We start from the raw sequence: 22395 nt of genomic DNA on the forward strand, positions 1-22395 counted from the left end.
AACTAAGTCTTAACAGATATTTAGTTTTTCTGTATGTATATTTGGGATATATATAGACCCATAGACTTAACACACATGGCTTAAAATACTGTTACGTCTCCGTTCGTTAGTTAACTTTCCGTAACTTCGTTCCGACGAAACTTTAGCGACACAAATCCTTACTTAATAAAACTGATTTATTCTTTCCGAATACAACTTTACGATACACTTATTTTCAACAATCACGCTATATCAACGAACGTCAACAATACTTCTGACAGCAGTTCAATTACTCACTATCTACACACACATTATTCCGTCACGTTGTCACCATCTTTTATATACCAGACTACCCTATATCTAGTAAATACTAGAGCATTCGCCAAGGTACAGGATAGTTCTAGAAAATAGGTGGCGCCACACCAGTCACGTGACCTCGATGACGCAACAATACATTAAGTCTATCAATATACCGGCATTTCTCTTTTCTTTGTCTCTCAGTAAGTCTGAAGGCTTAAAACGCTAAAACTCAATTTTGATACCCGTGATGGGCACAGCACAGATAGTCCGTTGTGTAGCTTTGTGTTTAACAACAACGATAAAAAAAAACATTCATATTTTGATATAGTATTGTTGTGGGATGTATTTTCAGCATTTTAATGTAGATATCAGCTAGATATAACGTACGTTTGTAGGAGTAGCCGAGTAGACTTAGAAGGTTCTAAATCACGAACAGCTAGTATTAGTAAGTTCGAGAAGTATCCAGAGACGAGGCTAAATTATAGATATGAGAATCAGTGTTTTGCATTCATCGCGTGGCGAATAGTGAATGAATAGTATGTGTTAATCAGTAAATTGTAGTCAGTTTCTTCAATTTGAGCTTGCAGCAGTGTTTACTTTCAATAAAGCATTTGGATAAATGTTAATTATCGCGTATATTCAGTTACTCGATCGATTTGCCATGAAGTTGTACAATTACAACAAATTTACAAGTTTATTGTTGACGTTAGTGGTAATATCTCCGTTTGAAAGTCATTGTATAACTAGGCCTACAGGAAGTTACAACAGCTTGTAGAAACGTAAAGGAATAAACTAATTTGTTATCGTTTTGTGGATTGGAATTTGAATTGTTTTCACCAGATACTTTAAAAGAAACCACCAATGAAAGAACAGCATTGCAATATTATTGTAGTATGAATGCGTACTATATGGTTCAACTCCTTTAGTTAAAAAATAATACTTTAAAATTTGGTTGTTTTACATAGTTCCTCTTTCAGATGCAGTGAAGTTCGCAAGTTAGTTACTAACTTTAGTTTCCAGTAATTGAAAAAAAAAAAAAAAGAGCTCTAGGTAAAGACTAAAGCTTGTGTATCTGATTTTCTTACACTGTTACAGGAATGGTTAAAGACTTACAGCTGTTATTAAGTAGTGAGCTCGGATATTCTGGTTGGCGAATCAGAAAATAGTTGTCTGGTCTGCACTGTTCGCTATCTAGATGGACTAACAAAAACCAATCATGTTTTTTTTTTATGCTAAAGATCTGAGGGCTTATTGGCACATTGGGTTTTGTGTAACTTTCAGTATTTTAGCAGGAGCTTCTATTACTATTAGTGAAATGTTTGCTCCATATATTTCTAGAATTGGTTATTGAGTAGTTGTTTCAGGGAAGTCCAAGTTAGAATTTGAAGTTCTCAATGTTATTAAAAATTTTTATTACTAGATCTTGCTTAAATTAAACGTGGGATTGTTTATTATTAAACCCTTCATTGTAGCTTTTGCCAGTCTCACTCTTTTTACTCTAATATACATACAGATCATTTGCCGTATTGTTCATTGTATTGCAAATTACAATTTTGTCCTTAAACATTGTTTTTTTATATGAACTTTTGCCTTGTCTCTTTCTTTGACACAACTGTTGCAACTTTTGGGGAATGACATCTTAAAACCCAAAGTTAAAGAAGTTCCTGTTGTTAGCATACCTAACCTCTTTGCTCTGCTAGTAATTTGTGAGATACCACAGTATTATTCTGCTTTTATAATTTATTCTATGTGTGTGAGAGTTCCACATAACACAAGGTAGAGAGTCACTAATTTTATTTCACTTTAGCTGTCTTAGTTCCTTTGTCAGTCTTTGGAGATCACAACTGTTATATCCATAGATTGTATGGCTGTGTCCTCCAATGGTAGGTCAGATGGTATCATGAAGCTATACCCTCCCTTACGTTTCAATGGGATTGACCAACGGTGACAGAGGTGGTACAAGGGTCTTTAGGATATGGTGTTACAGAATTTGGTATCACCAGCTTGATATAACCTGAACAAACATGGTCGAAACATGTAGCAAAATATACTATTCTGCAAGAATAAATAATTAAATTAAATGCCAAAATATAACAAAAAGATTAACAAGTAGTATATCTACGGCACTAAGACAAAAAAAAAAAAAAAAAACTAGAAAACTTAAAAGCACATGTAACAAATATGCTTGAGAAAGATGTCATTGAGGACACCAGTTGTTCTTATGCTGTACAGTAGTTTTAGTTCATAACAAAATTACAGTCAAGGACCTGTGCCCATTTCCAACTACATATACAAGACCTTAGACATGTTTGTTCAGAGAAAGCGATTTTCCTCCCTGGACTCGCAGACTGTTTATTGGCAAGTGTTGGTTTAGTTTGTTTGGAATTTCAAACAAAGTTACATGAGGGCAATCTGCACTAGCCATCTATAATTTAGTAATGAAAGACAAGAGGGAAAGCAGCAAGTCCTCACCACCCACTGCTAACTCTTGGGCTATTCTTTACCAATGAATAGCGAGATTCATTTCACATTATAATCCTACAACAGCTGAAAGGGCAAGCATGATTGGTGAATGGGGAGTCGGACCCGCAGATTGCAAATTTAGCATCTTAACCACTTGGTCCTTATTGTCAAGTATCAGAGAAGTATGAGTTTCATAAAATGTTTCTTGATTTATTCAATGCCCTTCACTTTTATTAGTCTGTAAAATGTCGAGTGTCATCAGGCCTACAAAACTTTGAATGTTTTTGTTCCTTGTATGAAGTAATAGCCATGACAGCAAGTTTTGAGGAAAGCTTAGATTAAGACGTGTATTTTAGAAAGTACATGAAGCAAATTTGACATTAATGCTCTTTAAGTTTACATTTTTGAGGAAAGAAATGCACTATTCAGATGATGTGGTAACCAAGTATGATATTGTTACGTCTCTGAATGTTTGTTTGTTAATTCTTCTACGATACAAGTTCTTTCTTTATAAAACTTGTTTATTCTTCCTCAGTACAACTTTGTAATGTACTTAATTTTCACAGTTACACACACTATAGTTCACAACAATTCACTCACTTTCTATAGCGCTTAGACTTAATTGTCCGTCCCCGCCAACTATAGTTCCGATCTCTGTGTTTGTTATCCTCAGTTCCCGCCGACCGTAATCGCTGTCTTTCTTTCTCTCTGCCTGCTTCGTTTCCGCTACGTCTCTGTCTCCACTATTGCTTCGACTCCGTCTGTCTCTCTCACTGTCTAGCGCACTTATATACGATAATACTGCTTGTTCTAGAAACTTCTAAGACTCTCAACGCGTGCTACCAGCGTCAGTTGATGCAACGCTGTCGTAACACACTAGCGAATCTGCTAGAATACTCGTCACGTGACCACCACTGTCGTAACAATATAAAGTCAGACCCCCCCCCCCAAAAAAAATTGTAGTAGTAAAAATTCATGAGTGCCAAAAACTCTAAATTATATTAAGGCAATTGTGGTACCTTATGAGAGACTAATTTCATATTTTGAAATCATTTCAAAGTTTATAACAAAACTGACCCCCCCCCCCCCCCTGGAAAATGAGAAACAATTCTTTCTTTCTTTATACATTCAGCATATTTTTTATTCAATTTTTATTCAATTTCACAGTTTCACACTACTTTGCTTCCTGGAAAAATTGAAAATGACTGTGGTATATATATTTGATGGAACACTACCAAGTTTGAGAGTTTGGAACACTTCTGGCTTTAGAAAAAACAAAGAGAGAGATAACTAAAATATCAACTACACAGATATGACTGCAGTTGTTGAATTAAATGACTTACATGGTCAAAATTAAAAAAAATTACTAGGGCATGGCTCCTTTTGTTAGATAAAACTTAAAACTATAAAGTAAATGTTGAACCATCCACAGCTCTTGAAACAGAAGCCAATTATGTAAATAAAATGCTGTTAGTACTTTTTAACTTTATTTTTAAAAATGAACTGTAATTTGCATATGTACACATTTGAAGTTTGCATTTATTATATACATTAAAGTTGATTACTTTCTTTGCAAAAGTATACAGCACCATTAGATTCTAGAAATATTATAACAAATTTAATTATTACATTGGCTCTTTTAGTTTCAGAATCTTAGACACACAAGTATAATATTGTTTTTACACATTGACCATCTATTAAAGGACCAATTTTGCCATATTACTAAAGTTAAAATTTTTGTGACTAATTTTATGGGGTCTTTGTGCGTATCTCTAATGGATTCTGCAAGAATTATTACAATTTTACACAGAAATGTGTCAAATTATGCTAATCAATAAAACTGCAAAATTACAAATGGAAAATACATAGTCCTTTCCATTTAAATAACCCTAGAGAATCTGAAACAGTGATAATATATATCAATATAAATGAGCAGTGTTGTAATCATACTTCCACTATACATATAAATGAATCAGTATATGGTATCAATAAATTAGTTCAGAAAGTACAAAGAAAAAGTTATCTTGTGCTTGTATCAATAGCTAATAACACGGTATCTGTTTTCTAAGTACAAAAAGTAGTTTCATTTTTATTCATTTTGCTTACTTCCATACATGTTAATAAAATACTTATTTACTACTTTTATATATATTTCTGAATGCTGCTTTAAAACTGCAGAACTGTAAGCATATTATACACTTTTGACAGATGCCTGTTCACACAAAAATATAATAAAAAGTGGTATTTTTTTGGATTCCAAATCAGAAGAACAATCTAATATAATTTATTTTTGTTGAACCTACTTAGTCTTGAAGCTGATTAAATATTATATATCAAGCCACTCATCATTTCAGTTTTTTTTTTGCTATAAAGCAAATCAAGTCAATTAATACATAATCTTTTCATAATTCTTTTAACATGATAGACTTTGAATATCTCAATAACAAGAAAACATATCACTTTTAAAAACAAATGTTATAATTGAATCATCCTTTTCTTTGTATCGTAGATATATCTTTTAAAAGTCAGCTGAAGTTTTACATGTTGGTCAACATTAGTGTGTGCTGACATGGCTAATTCTTCTTTGCCCTTTCCCTTCTTCTTGGTTGTTGATAGAAGAGACTTAGTTGATTCTTTAAGCCCATCTGAAATTATTTGGATATACAATTAGATTCATTCATTCAGTGGGGCATGCACAACTATGACTACAGAAGCATGTAAATTATATCTGAATGTACAAATTTAAAGATACAATTTTAAAAACTACCAAACAAATATTACTAGTAGTAAGTAATACAGTAACAACAACTAAAATATGAAAATGACATGTACAGTATATACACAATTAAGTTAGGCAGTGGGAGTCAACAAAGTGCATGTTTAGAAAGATGGAACACCATAAAAAAGTTTGCACACCACTGCTCTAGAAGAATAGAAGACTAATTAACAAATAGAATCCACTACAGACAAAAAGGCTAAATAACAAGTAGAATTCTCTAGAGACAAATAAGACTAGTGAACAAGTAGAATTCTCTAGAGACAAATAAGACCAGTGAACAAGTAAGATCCTCTAGACGAAGAAGACTAATCAACAAGTAGAATTTTTTAGAGACAAAGAAGACAAGTCAACAAGCAGAATCCTCTAGATGAAGAAGACTATTCAACAAGTAGAATTTTTTAGAGACAAAGAAGACAAGTCACCAAGTAGAAACCTCTAGATGAAGAAGACTAATCAACAAATAGAATTCTTTAGAGACAAAGAAGACTAGCCAACAAGTAAAATCCTTTGCACATAGAAGACAAATCAACAAAAAGTAGAATCTTCTAGATGAGAAGACAAGTCAACAAGTAGAATCCTCTGGAGACAAATAAGACTAATAAAGGAGTAGAATCCTCTAGAGACAAAGAAGACTAATCAATAAGTAAAATCCTTTAGAGACATAGAAGACTAATCAAGTAAAATCCTTTAGAGACAAAGAAGACTAATCAACAAGTAGAATCCTTTAGAGACAAAGAAGACTATTCAACAAGTAGAATTCTTTAGAGACAAAGAAGACTAGTTAACAAATAGAATCCTTTAGAGACAAAGACTAGTCAACAAGTAAAATCCTCTAGATGAAGAAAACTAGTCAACAAATAGAATCCTTTAGAGACAAAGAAGGCTAGTCAACAAGTAAAATCCTTTAGGGACAAAAAAAAGACTAATTAACAAGTAGAATCTTCTAGAGACAAATAAGACTAATCAACAAGTAGAATCCTCTAGAAAGAAAGAAGACTAATCAACAAGTAGAATCCTCCAGATGAAGAAGACTAATCAATAAGTAAAATCCTTTAGAGACATAGAAGACTAATCAAGTAAAATCCTTTAGAGACAAAGAAGACTAATCAACAAGTAGAATCCTTTAGAGACAAAGAAGACTATTCAACAAGTAGAATTCTTTAGAGACAAAGAAGACTAGTTAACAAATAGAATCCTTTAGAGACAAAGAATACTAGTCAACAAGTAGAATTCTTTAGAGACAAAGAAGACTAGTTAACAAATAGAATCCTTTAGAGACAAAGAATACTAGTCAACAAGTAAAATCCTCTAGATGAAGAAGACTGGTCAACAAATAAAATCCTCTAGAGACAAAGAAGACTAGACAACAAGTTAAATCCTTTAGGGACAAAAAGAGACTAATTAACAAGTAGAATCCTCTAGAGACAAAGAAGACCAGTCAAAAAGTAGAATCCATCAGATGAAGAAGACTAGACATCCAGTAGGATCCCCTAGACAAAGAAGACTAGTCAACTAGTAGAATTCTTTAGAGGCAAAGAAGGCTAGTCACCAGTAGGATCCTCTAGACAAAGAAGACTAGTCACCAGTAGGATCCTCTAGACAAAGAAGACTAGTCAACAAGGTTGACTAGTCTTCTTTGTCTCTAAAGGATTTTACTGGTTGACTAGTCTTCTTTGCCTCTAAATAATTCTACTTGTTGACTAGTCTTCTTTGTCTCTAAATAATTCTACTTGTTGACTAGTCTTCTTTGTCTCTAAATAATTCTACTTGTTGACTAGTCTTCTTTGTCTAGAGGATCCTACTGGTGACTAGTCTTCTTTGTCTAGAGGATCCTACTGGTGACTAGTCTTCTTTGCCTCTAAATAATTCTACTTGTTGACTAGTCTTCTTTGTCTCTAAATAATTCTACTTGTTGACTAGTCTTCTTTGTCTCTAAATAATTCTACTTGTTGACTAGTCTTCTTTGTCTCTAAATAATTCTAAAGAAGAATCCTTTAGATACAAAGAAGACTAGTCAACCAGAAGAATCCTCTAGAGGCAAAGAAGACTAGTCAACCAGTAGAATCCTTTAGAGACAAAGACTAGTCAACCAGAAGAATCCTTTAGATAAAAAGAAAACTAGTCAACCAGAAGAATCCTCTAGAGGCAAAGAAGACTAGTCAACCAGAAGAATCCTCTAGAGGCAAAGAAGACTAGTCAACCAGTAGAATCCTTTAGAGACAAAGAAGATTACCTTGGGATATGCTTTAAGCTATCCTACTGAGAAGCTTATTCATTGTTGAGTAAAGTTATCAGGAGGTAAGCATAAATGCTCTTTATGCTTTTGTAATAAAAACAAATTACAATAAATAATAAAAATCAAATGTACACTAACACAACCAGAACATATGTGTTCATTAGAAAGTTTCCCAATCCATTAAGTACTCACCTGGAATATAGATTTTAATTTTTCCACTCTGCCCAAAGCTTCCATCAATTTTTCCACTTTCTCCAGTTGATAAATTTATATTTAAACCAATAAATGTCTGAATATTTGTTTCCTTTTTAAAAAGTGATTTTCCAATCACTTCTTGGTCATTAACAATCCTTTCAACAACTCCTTCTTTCATTTTTTGTTTGTAAATTTTTAAGTTTGGTAAGCCATTCTCTGTATATTTGATGTCAGTGAAAAGCTCTTGAACATATCCATAAAATGCTAATCGACAAATATTAGCATGGATATCACTATCTAACTTTGAACCAATGAAAAGTGCACCATGAGGTACAAGCACTGGTCTTTCAAACTCTAAAAGAACAAACTGTTGAATAGGAACAAAACCATTTTCATTCTGTACTAATTTTTCTTCACAGTTTCTTGAACCTTCAGGAAATAATTCATCCTGGTACTTGTATTCTTTGGAAAAGTCAAAATAAGAAATATCTTCTGCATCCTTCTCTTTTAAATCTGAAGTTTGATTGTCACAATTTTCTTTAATAATATTAGCTGCAAGTCCAAAGAAGGTGACTTTTGCCATCACTGTATCATGCAACAGACTGATGTGAAACTTGGCTTTGGTACGACAGGTACTTTTAAAGTAGGGAATTTTCTTAACTGAAGCAACTGCTGCATATGTCACTGTTATGCTTCCTGGTGAAGATACAACTCCTCTTTCCAGCATTTTTGGATCAAACTGAGTCACACAAATTCCTACTCTTCCACCCTAGCAGTGAAAAGAAATTCTACAAATATAACAGTTATTTATAAACAAACACAATATCCTCCCTTTAATAGTCAGTGATTTTCTTAAAAGTAACACCTTTGAATTTAGGATGTAATTTTAATGAAACTAAATTTTATAATTAAATTCTCATATTGGATTTAGTGAGAATTAGTTATTATTTTAAAGAAGTATTTTTCAGGTACTTGCTAAACAGAACCATACAATAAATGAACATTTTTGTCACAATTGTTTTTACTGACAGAACTTATGAAACTTCTGGTATTTTAAGTCACAAAGTAATTGAAGTGAAGAAATTCATCTTATATGAAAAAAAAATCTCAAAATTTATCTTTGTAAGACTCACAAACTCTGATTTTGCTAGTAATGAAGTGCAAAAAAAAAAAAAAAATTAAAAAACTAAAAACACTGTATAATGGGGCTAAACTTGCCCAAAATATACTTAGATCCTTATTAACAAAGGCTAATAAACATTTATTGACAAAGTAACAACATCCAGAAGACTTTAATACCTTTCACTGACAAAACTATAATGTAAGCTGTGGCAACACGATTAAAGTTTTTAATATAAGCCAACAAATATTGAGAGAAATTAGTCAGGTAGAAAGGTGAATTAAAAACTATTCAAGTATCAGTGATCTAGCTCTACATACTAGAACTAAAAAGTAACTTATAAATTAATGAAGCTAATTCTATATAACAAACTGACTAGATGTAGTTAATGTTCCAAAACATTCAATGCACAAAAAAAACTGTTCATTGTTAAAAAGACTGCTTGAACAAACAAGAATGAATTTGATGAAAACTTTGGCATTTCTTAGTTCTTATCCTTTCAAATCAAAGTACATCAGCAAACAATATGTTTCAGATCATATAGTCCCGAATCATTTGCAAATGCCGCTTCAGAATCCCCCGGAGAGACACCCCCAGTCTCCATATATGACTCCATCTTGCAACAGATCATATCCAGGACAGCTTTGACTCAGAATGACCCTTCCCCTGGCCATTGACAAACACAAGATATCAGAGGTGGAAGAGAAGAGGTCTGGTTGGCCTCCATAGTAGAAACATTAACTTAGGAATTCATACCCTTCGATATGTTTTGTTTTTGTCTTTTTTTGCTTTGTTGAGAAAAAGTGATTACATTATCTGAATGAGGTGCTTATATTCAGTACCAAGATGGAGGGCACATTGAAGTTGGTGGAGAATTTTGCAAATTAGAATTTGCCAAGGGCATTCAAGTGAGGTATAAAAGACTGTAACAAGCGTTTTCAATGCTTGGATGGGCAAAGAGTGGAAATCCTGAAGATCAAAAAATAGCTATAGTGTCAGCGGCATAAATATGTTTTATAATGTAAAATATCTTATATTACAGAAATTCAAAAAGCACTTAAATTTCCAAGTCAGCTTACAAAATAAACATTTCCATAAATTCATAAGTAATTTTGATACATACAGTAGATTTATAATATAATACCATTTCCAAGGTAAATTTTAAAATGTTGCAATCATCTTTTTCTGTTGCAATTGTTGAAACAGAAGTTGAGAGGGAGAGAAAAATGATGTGATCTTAATTGATATTTAAACACAAAAACTACTTTGTCACAAGCTTTCAAAACCATATATCAGTAGAGTTGCATGTTTATTTACAATACATATGGACACACATACACACCACTGGCCTACAGAAAACAACTGTCAAGAATGGAAGTGTCGGAAGCCTGAGAAATTTTGTCAATTATTCAAGTTTTCACCACTAAGTGCTAAATATGCACAAATAAAAGTTGATTTAAAACAATAAGTATGTACAAAAAAAGAGATTTATGCAAGTTTCCTTTTATATACAGTTTCACTTCTGAATGCCTTTTTTCTCTTTCTTTTACTTGTCTACATTTTATGATTTGGGTTAAAGCATGTACATAGTACAAGTTATAAAAACGAATAAAATTAGAGGTAATTACTTGACAGGATATCTCAGCTTTGCTTATTTTGAAGAAGTCATTTGTTCACATACGTATACAAAATGCTATCAAATATGATGGGTAAAAATAACACAGGATCAGGCTTTGAAATAAGATTTGGGCAGAAACACTTGGGTGTATCAGCAGGCCAAGAAAAAAAAACTGTCTTACTGAAACACTGAGTTATCAGAGAAAATATGAGTACAAGAGATGTAATTGATTGTATTTTTTTGGTTAGATATAGAGTATCTGGCCAAGTTGTTTCTTAAGAAAAAGTATCATAATTTCAAATTTTTTAAGTTGTGAATTTAGAAACTATAATCTGTAGAAAGTTCATCTTAAGATTCAAACTTTATCCAGGAATTTTTCTTTAGCAATGTAATAAAACAAATCATACAACATGTGGGTTGAGTTGATGCACCCAGTCATTTTAGAGTTAAACAGTTTCATTACTTTCCTAGGAACCTGAAAACTACAATGAGGAGGATGCAATAATAATGTAGTTGGCCCTATCTAGTGTCTACAAATCTTTATAATATTCTTCTACAGAGATAAATAATTTTATGAACAATCTAATTTTGTTTGAACAAGTCCAATGCTTCATTAAATCTTAATCTGTAGTATGGCACATAATATATGCAAGTTGTAACACATAAACAAGTGTTGTCATAGCAATAAAAAGACAGGAACAGACCTACTGTTTGCAATGCACACACACTGATCTCCAAGATACTAACTTAGTTGATGTTTGATATAAGTGAAGTAAAGTGATTTAATCAAATACTGTTTAATTGTATTTCTACTCAGACTTAAAACCAATCCATGATGAAAGATAAAATTTGAAATGTGTCGTGTTTTCAGAATAATTTTTAAACATAGTCTATAATGTAATATATAATTAGTTGCTGAAATTTTTTTGACGAAGTTTGTACTCATAGATATTTAAACACTAAAAAGCACACACACACATATACAACTGACACTAATAGGTTGTAAAACATGAATGTAAAATAAAAGTTAACAGAGAGAAGATATTACTTTATTCTCTTATATCATTCTTGAATAAAGTGTTTATGTAAAATCAATTTGGGCAATATGACATTATCACAATACACACAAATATTCATAATGCTGTATTAGAACAACTTACTTGTATGGCTGTATCCACTGGCTTTTTAAACATCTGCATACTTTTCACCTTTTTCGTCATTTTCAGGGAAGGCATCTCTATTGTCTACACAGATAAAATTTTATTAAAAAAGAATAAATTAATTACTGATTAATCAACCAGACCACCATGGTCAATTACAGATCAAATGGTACCAGCTACAAAATAACTTAATAATGTAGGTGTTAGGTAATTCAGTGCTCTGTATGACTAGAACATTTGCATCTCCACCATCCTGGAGAAAATTTGATAATTGCATACACATTTCATGTTTGTTTTTAGACACTCTGGTATGAACTACTGTTTATGTGTTCAGCAGACTGAAGACATAAAATTATAGATGGTGCAAACTTTGTGCTGTTATATTCCATTTTTATTACTTATGTATTACAGGGTCTTGAACACTTAAATTAAGTCAAAAACACACATAGAGGTTTATTTCAACTGCCTCAATTTAACACCCAAATTTTCTCTCTCACCAATCCATTTGTCAAAGAACTTTAATCATAATGACAAAGAAAATCTTTAAGAAATTTACTATCATAACTGCTTCATTTGTACAATGTGTAATGTGAAAGAAAAATACCTTACTTTCATATATGTGATCTATAATTAGTATGCATTGTGGTATCAACTTTCTACTTTTGTTTAAGTTGTATATCATTGGTTAATTTTTAAGTTTATATATTTTTACCAATAAAAAAAAATTATTTTCATAGTAATTGGTACCAATTAACATCTATTAATCAGCACATTTCTAATCACTAATGAAATAATTTTGGTATCCAATTAACTTAAAGCTACATGCATAATACTTTTAATACTTTAGTGCATCTGTAGCACTTCAAATTGTAATGTACTTTACTTTAATAATAGGAAATGAGAGTACATTAAAAATTTACCAACATAACATCAGCAATAAAATGAACCTCTTAAGTTGTAAATTAATTAGCATTACATAACATACATTTCAATTATCAAAATTACCTTTTAATTTTGTTGTTGTACAATAAAGCTATGGGCTGAGCACATAGTTAGATTTTTTAAAAAACTTACTTTATGAACAAATAAAAAAAGAGCCTAAAATATCATAGTTCCCAAATTTAACAAAGAATCTCTCCTTCACTAGAGGCAAAGTAGAGTTTTTTGGGTGGCAGGCCAAGGAACAAGAAATTCAGTTAATTGTTTTTTAATTTTCAAATCAAATTATGCAACCTTTCTCTATTGTCTGTTTGATGTTGGAGACCTTGTTCTTGATCTTCTGATCTATCACAAGACTAATATTACTATCATTACTGTCCTTGTCAGCACTAAACCTATTTTTCAGTGACACCATAGCATCTTTGAGCTTGATAGATTGATTTACCCCAACAAAGGATGTCTAAAAGTCCCTTGTGATCACATCCACAGTGGCTATACAGGTTGCAAATCAAACATATTAGAACCTTGCATATGCAAGTAATTTAGGGAACAATGGTGGATGATGATGACATGCCAAAGAGTAGCAGAGTTTCAGTCACAGTTAGAAGGGCTTGGATCTATCTGCTGAAAATTTATAAGGCTCTGGTCTGAAAAACAGGTGCAACAACGAGCAAAGAAGAAGAAGAAGGCCTACATAGTTGCTCCATCAGTTACACAATAAGAAGTACTTTCACTAACTATAGAGTTTCTGTTGATGATGTGGCCAGTCATAACTTGGTCAATTTTTGTCCAATTTGAAAACTGTAAATTGTGATATTCATATCTCATCATACACTGCATCTTATAAAAGTTTTACCAAAATTATACAAAACCCAGATTTTTTATATCTGATTCCTGCCACTGAGGTGCCTCTGGTTGAAGAAGAGATTATTTGTGTTAAAAGTATCAGTAACTTACATCATTTACTGATACACTTCCTTGGATCACTGTTCCTGTCATTACTGTTCCCTGTCCTTTGATAGAGAAACAATGATCTACAGAAAACAAGAGTGGACCAGCAGATTTTCGATAAGGCACATAAGCCTGTTTGATCAGGTTTTCAATCAGGTCTTGAATTCCAACTGGTGCAATTTCTCCTGCCTTTGCAAAAAAAAAAAGGAATTAAAGTTAAAATTCAAATCTAACTAGCGATTATTCAGGGTAGTTTAACATTAATTAAGTAGAAAGATAAGGTTGGTTCATCTGTCCAAGATATTTTTCTTCTATTAATCATTTTGTATTTTACTATGGCAGAAAAAGAGAGACAACATAGATGCTGAAGAACTCTGGAATGTATTGTTGATTATATAGACAGCCTATCATATTAAAATAAATTGACACCCAGTCCAGAAAGAATGCTATTTTATTAAATAAACAAACTTAAAACTATAAATTACAAGATTATCATTAGTATTCAGTGTAGAGATGGATGATGGGAAAATGATCACTTTCTCTTCAGTCATTATCCATCTCTCAAGAAAAAGAAGGGAGGACACAGGGAGAAAAAATGTCCATATTGATGGCAGTAAGTGTCAAACTTTGGACAAGAAAATAAGAATACTTGTACTAAGAAGAGCAAAATTGTGAATTGTTCCATTTAATTATCCCAGGATAATGAAATGAGACAGTACCTGCTAAGTAAGATAAAAAGCTTCCTCTCCAGAAGACAGGTATAGAGAACATGTCCAGGTATGTCCATCAGAGACATAGATGGTAACAACCTCCAAAGGATAGCAAGTGGCACATTTGTGGAGAGAGTATGCAGGTTAGCAAGGCTACCCATGCATGAACTTGTCCATTAAGTGTAATGGTGACAGTAACAGCAGTTTTTAGAAATGTCTTGTGTAAATAGATACACACACACAGGATGGTAAGAATCTATCAAAAATCTGAATGTCATTTACATTAGCACAAAAACCACAACTGTAATAATGTGGTCATTCTTACCTAGACTGTGTAAGAAATTATATGTGAGAAGCATTTCTGCTTTGACTTTTACCACTTTTTTAAACTTTTTCTCTTGAAGAGGTCTATCAACATTCACGGACACTGTCCTAGACTGGATGGGCAGGTCCCACCAGATAGACAAGATTCAATTGAGCATGATTGAACAGTTTTCCATTAGCTCTGATCATTAACAAGTAATTCTGGTAGACACAGCAATGAGGCTAAAAAATGATTTATCTAAGTGTTTGTCCATGAAGGGCAAAAGAACACTTAAGTGATCAGGGAAAGACTCTGTAGGTGGAGTAAGGATAGCTGTTTGCACTACCATTTGGCAGTAAAACATAATGCAGCAGCATAACTCTGTTGATGAAGAAGTGATATGATCTGGATAGGAGATATCATTTAAGGTCTTAACTTATTGTACTTCTTTCTCTTAGATTGATTAAGTTTAGGTATGATAAAAGTAAAGATGGGTAGGAACCAGAGCAGTTAATACAGTGTGGCTCAAACTTGCTTTCACAGTTACTGTGTCCTTTGTCATCATTATAAGCACAAGTTAAAGTACTGTGACAAGATGTTTTATGAATGTCCAAACCACTGAAAGTGAAATTAACAGAGAGGTTAGGAATATATGGCAGTTCAGATAGTGGACATTGTGATATAAGCATCAAAATGAGAACCATGGCAGGTTCATATACCTTTATGATGAAAATTCAACTGACAACTGATACTCCTTGACTGGAAATACCAGCAGAATTTTCGAGTCAGGGATGGGAATTTAATGGGGCTTATTTTAAGAATTTTTGAAGATGTTAAGAGTGTGCTTCAGTCTTTAAATTGTAGTTGCACACACATACTTTTTACTGGAATTTTCTTATCCATAAACAGAAGAGAACCACCCAACATAGAGTCCTACAAGGAGATATACTACACTGTAAAACTGGGTTTGGTGGGAATTATATTGAAACACCAGTATTAAGCATAATGTCTACAACAGCTCATTGTGGACATCCAATACTGGCAATTAGTTGACCCTAATCACATTTGACAAGCCAACTGACCCTCAGGTGCCACCACAGGGTCTCCCGTCAACAGGAATTAAAGGCCAGAGTAGTATGTTGCAATGAACAAGCACACAACCCAGACACCACTCAACCACCAGGATTATCTCCTCCTCTTTCAAACATCCACCCATGGCAAACACATGGATGGATGTTTGGATCCTATGAAAGATAAACTGTGAAAGAATCCACATTGAGATCATATAAAAAAATTGAGATATTTTCTTTGTGGCAGTGGGAGAGTTGTGTGAGGAATCAGTATTGCATCTCTTCATCTTTGTTATCTTTGCCAAAGACAATGGTGTCTCACAATAAGCATATTCACATCTCAATATACATTTAAAATTTTTTACTAATATACTTTCCTTTCCTGAATTTTTTTAAGTTTAAGTGTAATAGCTGAAAAGTTAGACATTTGAATCTAGTCATTCACAGAACATCTATAACAGTTGTGTTTTATATAAGATGGACTTGTAATTGATTCTTCATATTATGATACATACAGAGCCCTGTGTTTCATGTGATTACAAGCTTGCAGCATTTTCTACATAATATGCATATGACTGCATAATCAATCCATGATAAAAGTATGAATTTCTAGATTTAGTAAAGTCAAGTTAAAGCGAGTGTTATCAGAATTATAGCTTTTCACTTAGTTATGACTAGACCCAGATGAAATCCGCATGGAATTTTTCCAAATTCTACAGAAATGAGTACATTTTATGTGAAAGGCTACGCTGTTTTACAAGTAAGAATATGAAAAATACTGCAAAAATTATTAAATTTCACTCAAAAAATTAATTACAAATGATAATTGAAAAATCACTTTTATTTTTTACAACATTGCCTAACTATGACAATAGACCTTTGGTAGACTATTTATGTTTTTTTAAGAAAAATTAATAGGGAAAATTTATTTACCATGTGAAAGACTGATTTAAAATATGTTATCTCTGCAAAAATCATAAAATTTAACTCCAAAAGTAAAGGAGAAATTATATTTGAAAACCATTTACAACACTGCCTAACTGTGATAATATGTAGGTCTTTAGAGAATGCATTTTGAACATCCCAGCACAAACTAAAAAAAAAAATATTTATTCTATGATGAAAAAAAAAAGTTATAAATTAAAGCTACATTCGTTACAAACAATTAGTTTTTAATAATAATAATATAATGATAATTATCAAACTGAGTGCAAGTGTAACCAGAAATGTAACTGTCATAGCAACAAACTCAATAAGAGTATTTTTTTTTACATTTTTCATGGAAGTGAGAGTATTCCAAGATTTTTCATTAAAAATCAGCACCCATGTATACCATTTAGTTTTGGTTATGACTTAACTGGTACCTGCTGGCCAGACATTCTGATTATTAGTCTGTCAAAATATTTCTAAAGTCTAAAAGGGTTTGTTATTATTCTTTCATGAAGAAATAAAAGTGTTAGATTGCTGTTGATAGTAGAATTTCATTAATTATGTCTAACATTCTCTAAATATTAATGTTTTATTTGAGGTAATGGTTAAATAATTCTGAATTTTATAGTATAATGAATGCATAATTTTTATCAATGTTTCCTGGCACATGGTCATGACCATCTCTGTTATATATTTTAGTATCACTACTATTTAATTTCAGCTGACAATGTGTTAAACAGTTTATTTTGGGTAGATCTTTTTAATACAGAAGTTACCAAGCTCCTACCTCTGGTCCACCTGGTTTTGCAGCTACAGGAATAACTGAAGCTTCTGCAAACTTTGTTTTCTCTAGTGTCTTCTGCATCTTTTTGGTCATCTTTAGTGTAAATCCGACAATAAAAAAAAAAGTTATTATGAGCAGGAATCTTATCGACACATACAGCAATTTCAGAACAAAAATTCCTTTTTTATTTTATTGTAATGTTGATTTTATATCATTTCTATTTTAGTTTTGTCATAAGTTAATTCATAAGTTAGTATTTTGTGTTATAAGAGTACACTTATTGCATCTGTGATTCTCATGTGCATGCTTGTAGTTCATTCAGGGTAGTACCATATTTCACAAACTGTGCTATTCTGTGATGTTTGAGTCCTATCTTACCATACAGTTGTAACTTCAATCTGATTGCACTGGGTCACACTGTCAAAGTTTTAATTAAATTATGTTAAATTTAAGTTAATTTTGGTTTGGGGACAAGCCCCAGGGAAGGGGGAGGAAGGCTGTAGAATGAATGTACTAAATATTTTACTCTTCTATCATATGTTTCTTACCTGAAAACTACTTAAAATTTTCTAAGTTCTAACTTTGGAACATAATAAATCTGGTTGTAATTGTATGCAAAATTCAGCCTAAGATGTTAGATGTACTTTGACGAACCAAGGAATTTATCTTTCATTTCATGGAATAGTTTTATTTGCAATTGGAGGATACCTTGAGACTATCATGAAACAGACAATGCTGTATTCTGTTGCCTTTTCTCTAACTAATCAGTTAAAAAGAATGTGTATTTTGCATAAGGTTTTGAGAGTCTCAGAATAAGATCAACTGTGACATTTGAGAAATTCAATTAGTGTTTCTGAACATGCTATGGAAGTTCCATCCTTGTTTTGCTATAATTCAACTTGCTGATTGTGTGTATTGCTATTTTAACTTTCATCATTTATCGCTAATAAATTTATGTGCAATAATCCTACCATTCTGACAATCACCTATGCACTGCAATTTTCTTTGCTTTAAGAAATAAAGCACTCTTTTTAATTTTAACTTCAATACCATGTCTTTTCTCTCTCATTTCATCTGCAATAAAGCACCATAATTCTTTTTCTGCATATCAGATCCAAGAACCTCTGGTTTTACAAAGATCAAGTGAGTGTGCAGGTGAAAACTTACAATACTACATATCCTTTGTCATTATTATTACATCCAATTCAGCTTGTAATTTGTTTACCCTGTTTTTCAAAATTTCATAGCTTTGTATTTAATTATACAGTTTCAGGGTCCTGTGAAACTAATGAAACCGTTTGTGTTTGTTTAACTAAATATATCAACTATTTGGTAGCCAGATATTCAGTATATGGCCAAAATACAACCTGTTACAGTGTTAATTTGAATTTTGGAAAATTATATTTTAGTAAAAGAAAGATATATAATTCTCAAAGGTCATTCCTTATATATATATATATATACCAAAATTCAAAATTCACTATAATGAGTATGATGAAAGCAAATATCTTCAAAGGGATAGCTAGTAGCAAAAATTAGCTTATAAATGTGTTTGTACACAATTATGATAAGCATAAATTTTCTAAATGAGAAACTCAGGTAGTAGTTACCAATACCCAAGATCAAGGTGTGACAAAGACATATGTTAAAATTACTTATTAAAATCAATGTTTCTGATAATACATATTAACAAACTATAAAAACATAAGTTAGAAGACAGGTAACATAGAGCAGTGGTTCTCAAACTTTGTTACAGTGAGCATCCTAAACTAAGAATAGCAAAAGTATGACCCCCACCCCCCCACCATAATTTATCATTTGAGAGATTGTGTGGGGAAAATAATGCAGAACAAGCTGATGCGTCACAGTTGGTAAGGAATGCTGCCTTGGCAAGATAAACAAAAGTTACGTGCAATAATTTTATCTTTTTTTTCTTAAGTTATTTTCAAACACCTTTTTTTCTAAATCTTCAAACCACCAAACTGTCTTTAAACAAAAAATTGTCATGCAGCTGATGTTTCCCCTAACATTCTCCATAGTTTGAGCTACAATAACACAAGACCACAAGAGAAATGAAGACAAGATTAATTTATATATATATATACATAATTTTCAATTTGCTAATGTGTAACTTTACTGTATTGTCTTATTTTAGAATGAAATAGTCTATAATATGAATAAAAGAAACTTTTTAAAAAAGAAACATACTTTCCGATACTGATAATAACCATTGAGAATTTAAATAGCTTTTTTCATACCAAAACAATTTTAAGTAATTTAGAGTAAAGAACAACTACATTTACCTTGTCAATCATGCTCAGTTTCCTCTCAGCAGGAAGAAGGTCAATTTTATTAAGAACAACAATCATTTTGTCACATGTAATTTCACCAATCACTAAACATTCTGCTGTTTGAGTCTGCATCCCTTTTGTCACATCAACCACCAACATCATCATGTCAATAATTTGAGCTCCTGAAGAAATGAAAAAATAAATTAGAAAAAGTAACAATGTTATGAGACATTGTATTTCTTGAAATGTTATTAATTTAAAAATAAAAACTTAAGTTGATGTTCTTAACATGGAGTCAGTTTTCACATGCTTATTCTGATGACATTTTGTTTCGTTGATCATTGTTTATCTAAGGCCATCAGCAGAAGGAAATGATGAGTTTTATGATGTGACTCACATCCAAGCATATAACAAGTTGTCAAGAAACTGATATAATGTGAACTTAAGTGTCAAGACAGTTAGATAGAAATGGAAGTAGTATACAATATTGATTAAACAATGTGCAAGAGCCATTTATACACGCATGTATTTTCCACAGATGAAGCTTGTCATTTTCAAGGAACAGACCAAAACTATTCCTAGCATCTTTTAAGTTCAAGTTAAGAAGTGCCAAGTTTCACTAATACACACAAACAACTGTCAGCATTATGTTGCATATCTGAGACAAACATTCAAATGCATTTTAGGGTAAATAAACTGGTCTCTGTAGCTTTAACCTTTTTATTATTGTGCATCCTGTGTAAACCCAGGGCTCTCATTCTCACCATATAACTTACAGTATAAGTTCCAATACACTTATCTCTGGACTACAATTTTAAGTAATACTGATACTATTAATTATTAATAGTGCAATAATCTCATTCTCACATATTTACTGAAGCACCTATTACTATACGTCTATATATTTCTTTGATTTCTACTCCTAATATGCTGTTCTCTTTTACTATTAGTAATACAGCAGTCTTTTATAAAATATGTTTCATTTATCCCCAAGCAAGCAACCTTTGTAAATACAATGCACTGTATCCTTCTGAGCCTCATTAAAATTGCAATCAAGTCCACATTTCTGAAATATAACCCAACGCTGGAAACTATCATCTCCTATAAACCCCACCTCTTATCTCTGACTGTCTATATTCAACATATAAATATACCTGAACTTCAGGCTAAAGAAATAAAACCTAAAAAAATTTTAATCCCAACCAACTAAGATACTCAAGTTTAATTTAATTAAGTAATACCACAAATATAAGTTATGTTCTCCAGATAGACGTTATAGTTAAGTTAAAATAGATACTTGTGATTATATATATGTATTGTATGTGTTTGAAGAGAGAGAGAACTGACTCTAGTGTCTATGTGGTGAATTAAAATGACTCAAAGTCAAAACTCCATAAATATTCTACTTCTACTTGAAATTATTTATGTAGCATTGTGACTTTTCTTTCTTGTTTTAAAAACAGTTTAGAGACTGTCAAATTCTCGGTTGTAAAATGTTTTTAACATCTTCCTTTTTTGCAGCTAATACAAAAACATAGGATTACGTAGTATTAGTAGTAAATACCTCCAATAATGGTTTTAATTAGAGAAGCATGCCCAGGACAGTCGACAAGCGTAAACTGAAGAGACCTCGTGTTCGCTGTCGTTTCATCTCGAAGACATTCTGGAAAATCCACTTGAAAGGATGAAAATCCCAAATCAATAGTAATACCTCTTTCTTTGCTTTGAGGATTTTTATCAAATGCGGCAGTACTGGCAGTTGTGCTTAAAGCTTTAGCAAGAGCTGTTTTTCCACTATCAATATGACCTAAAACTCCAACGTTAATATTCAACACATCTGACGCCATGATTGCTTCGATTTTCGAAAAGGGGATTTTATTTTAAGTACCTGTTTAAATATTCATATAATTTAAACTCACGCACAGGAACGCTTATAACTAAACTCCTTTTCTAAACGTTGATATAACTCATTTTCTCAGTCTAAGTTGTTCAGAAAGACGTGATTAATATTTTACATGCACATTGCTACTTCGCAAATCCTAACATTCAAACTGCTTCTTAAAATTATCACTGAAATGAAACTACATTTTCGATGTTTTAATTTAGCTGTTAGCTAGAGGGCGCTATGTGTTAAGACCTAGAATATTCGTGACTATTAATGATTGAGAGAATTTCCAAAGCATCTAGAAACAAGGCTAAATCAAAAATATAAAAATCAGTGAGGTATTGAGTAACTGTTTTTTTAGATAGTAGAGTACCAGTCATTCGGTAAAGTATTTGTTTCAGTAAATAATTTGGATCAGTGTAAGTTGCCGCGTATGTATTTACTCGATCGGTTAGAAGATAAATTTTAAAAGAAAGCTTATTTTTACGCTAATCGTAGCACCATCAGCTTGTAAACTTAGGCCTACAACCACAAGTTACAACAGTGTGCAAATGATTTGTTTGTTTTGAATTTCGCGCAAAGTTACACAAGGGCTATCTGCTCTAGCCCTCCCCAATTTAGCAGTGTAAGACTAGAGGGAAGGCAGCTAGTCATCACCACCCACCGCCAACTTTTGGGCTA

At 32.2% G+C, this 22395-nt stretch overlaps 1 protein-coding gene across 1 annotated transcript; it reads right to left on the minus strand.

Annotated features, from left to right (window-relative positions):
• Positions 1–3867: 3867 nt before the first annotated feature.
• LOC106459397 (selenocysteine-specific elongation factor-like) lies at positions 3868–21904 on the minus strand. Its single transcript, XM_013919014.2, has 7 exons — positions 21394–21904; positions 19842–20011; positions 17542–17631; positions 13747–13929; positions 11851–11934; positions 7950–8721; positions 3868–5387 (listed from the first exon to the last, which is right to left on the minus strand). Exons 1-7 carry the CDS (start codon positions 21674–21676, stop codon positions 5218–5220), a joined length of 1752 nt encoding a protein of 583 aa, XP_013774468.1. The 5' UTR covers positions 21677–21904; the 3' UTR covers positions 3868–5217.
• Positions 21905–22395: the final 491 nt, after the last annotated feature.

This window comes from Limulus polyphemus, unplaced genomic scaffold (assembly GCF_000517525.1).
Source record: "Limulus polyphemus unplaced genomic scaffold, Limulus_polyphemus-2.1.2 Scaffold601, whole genome shotgun sequence".
Classification (NCBI taxonomy): Eukaryota; Metazoa; Arthropoda; class Merostomata; order Xiphosura; family Limulidae; genus Limulus; species Limulus polyphemus.

Excerpts from the sequence above, each read along its gene's own strand:
- LOC106459397 (XM_013919014.2), bottom strand. The coding sequence starts at position 21,676 with ATGGCGTCAGATGTGTTGAATATTAACGTTGGAGTTTTAGGTCATATT. Across the intron at positions 11,935-13,746 it reads GAAGTGTATCAGTAAATGAT|ACAATAGAGATGCCTTCCCT; the intron begins GTAAGTTACTGA and ends TTATCTGTGTAG. Across the intron at positions 5,388-7,949 it reads AATTAAAATCTATATTCCAG|ATGGGCTTAAAGAATCAACT; the intron begins GTGAGTACTTAA and ends AAATAATTTCAG.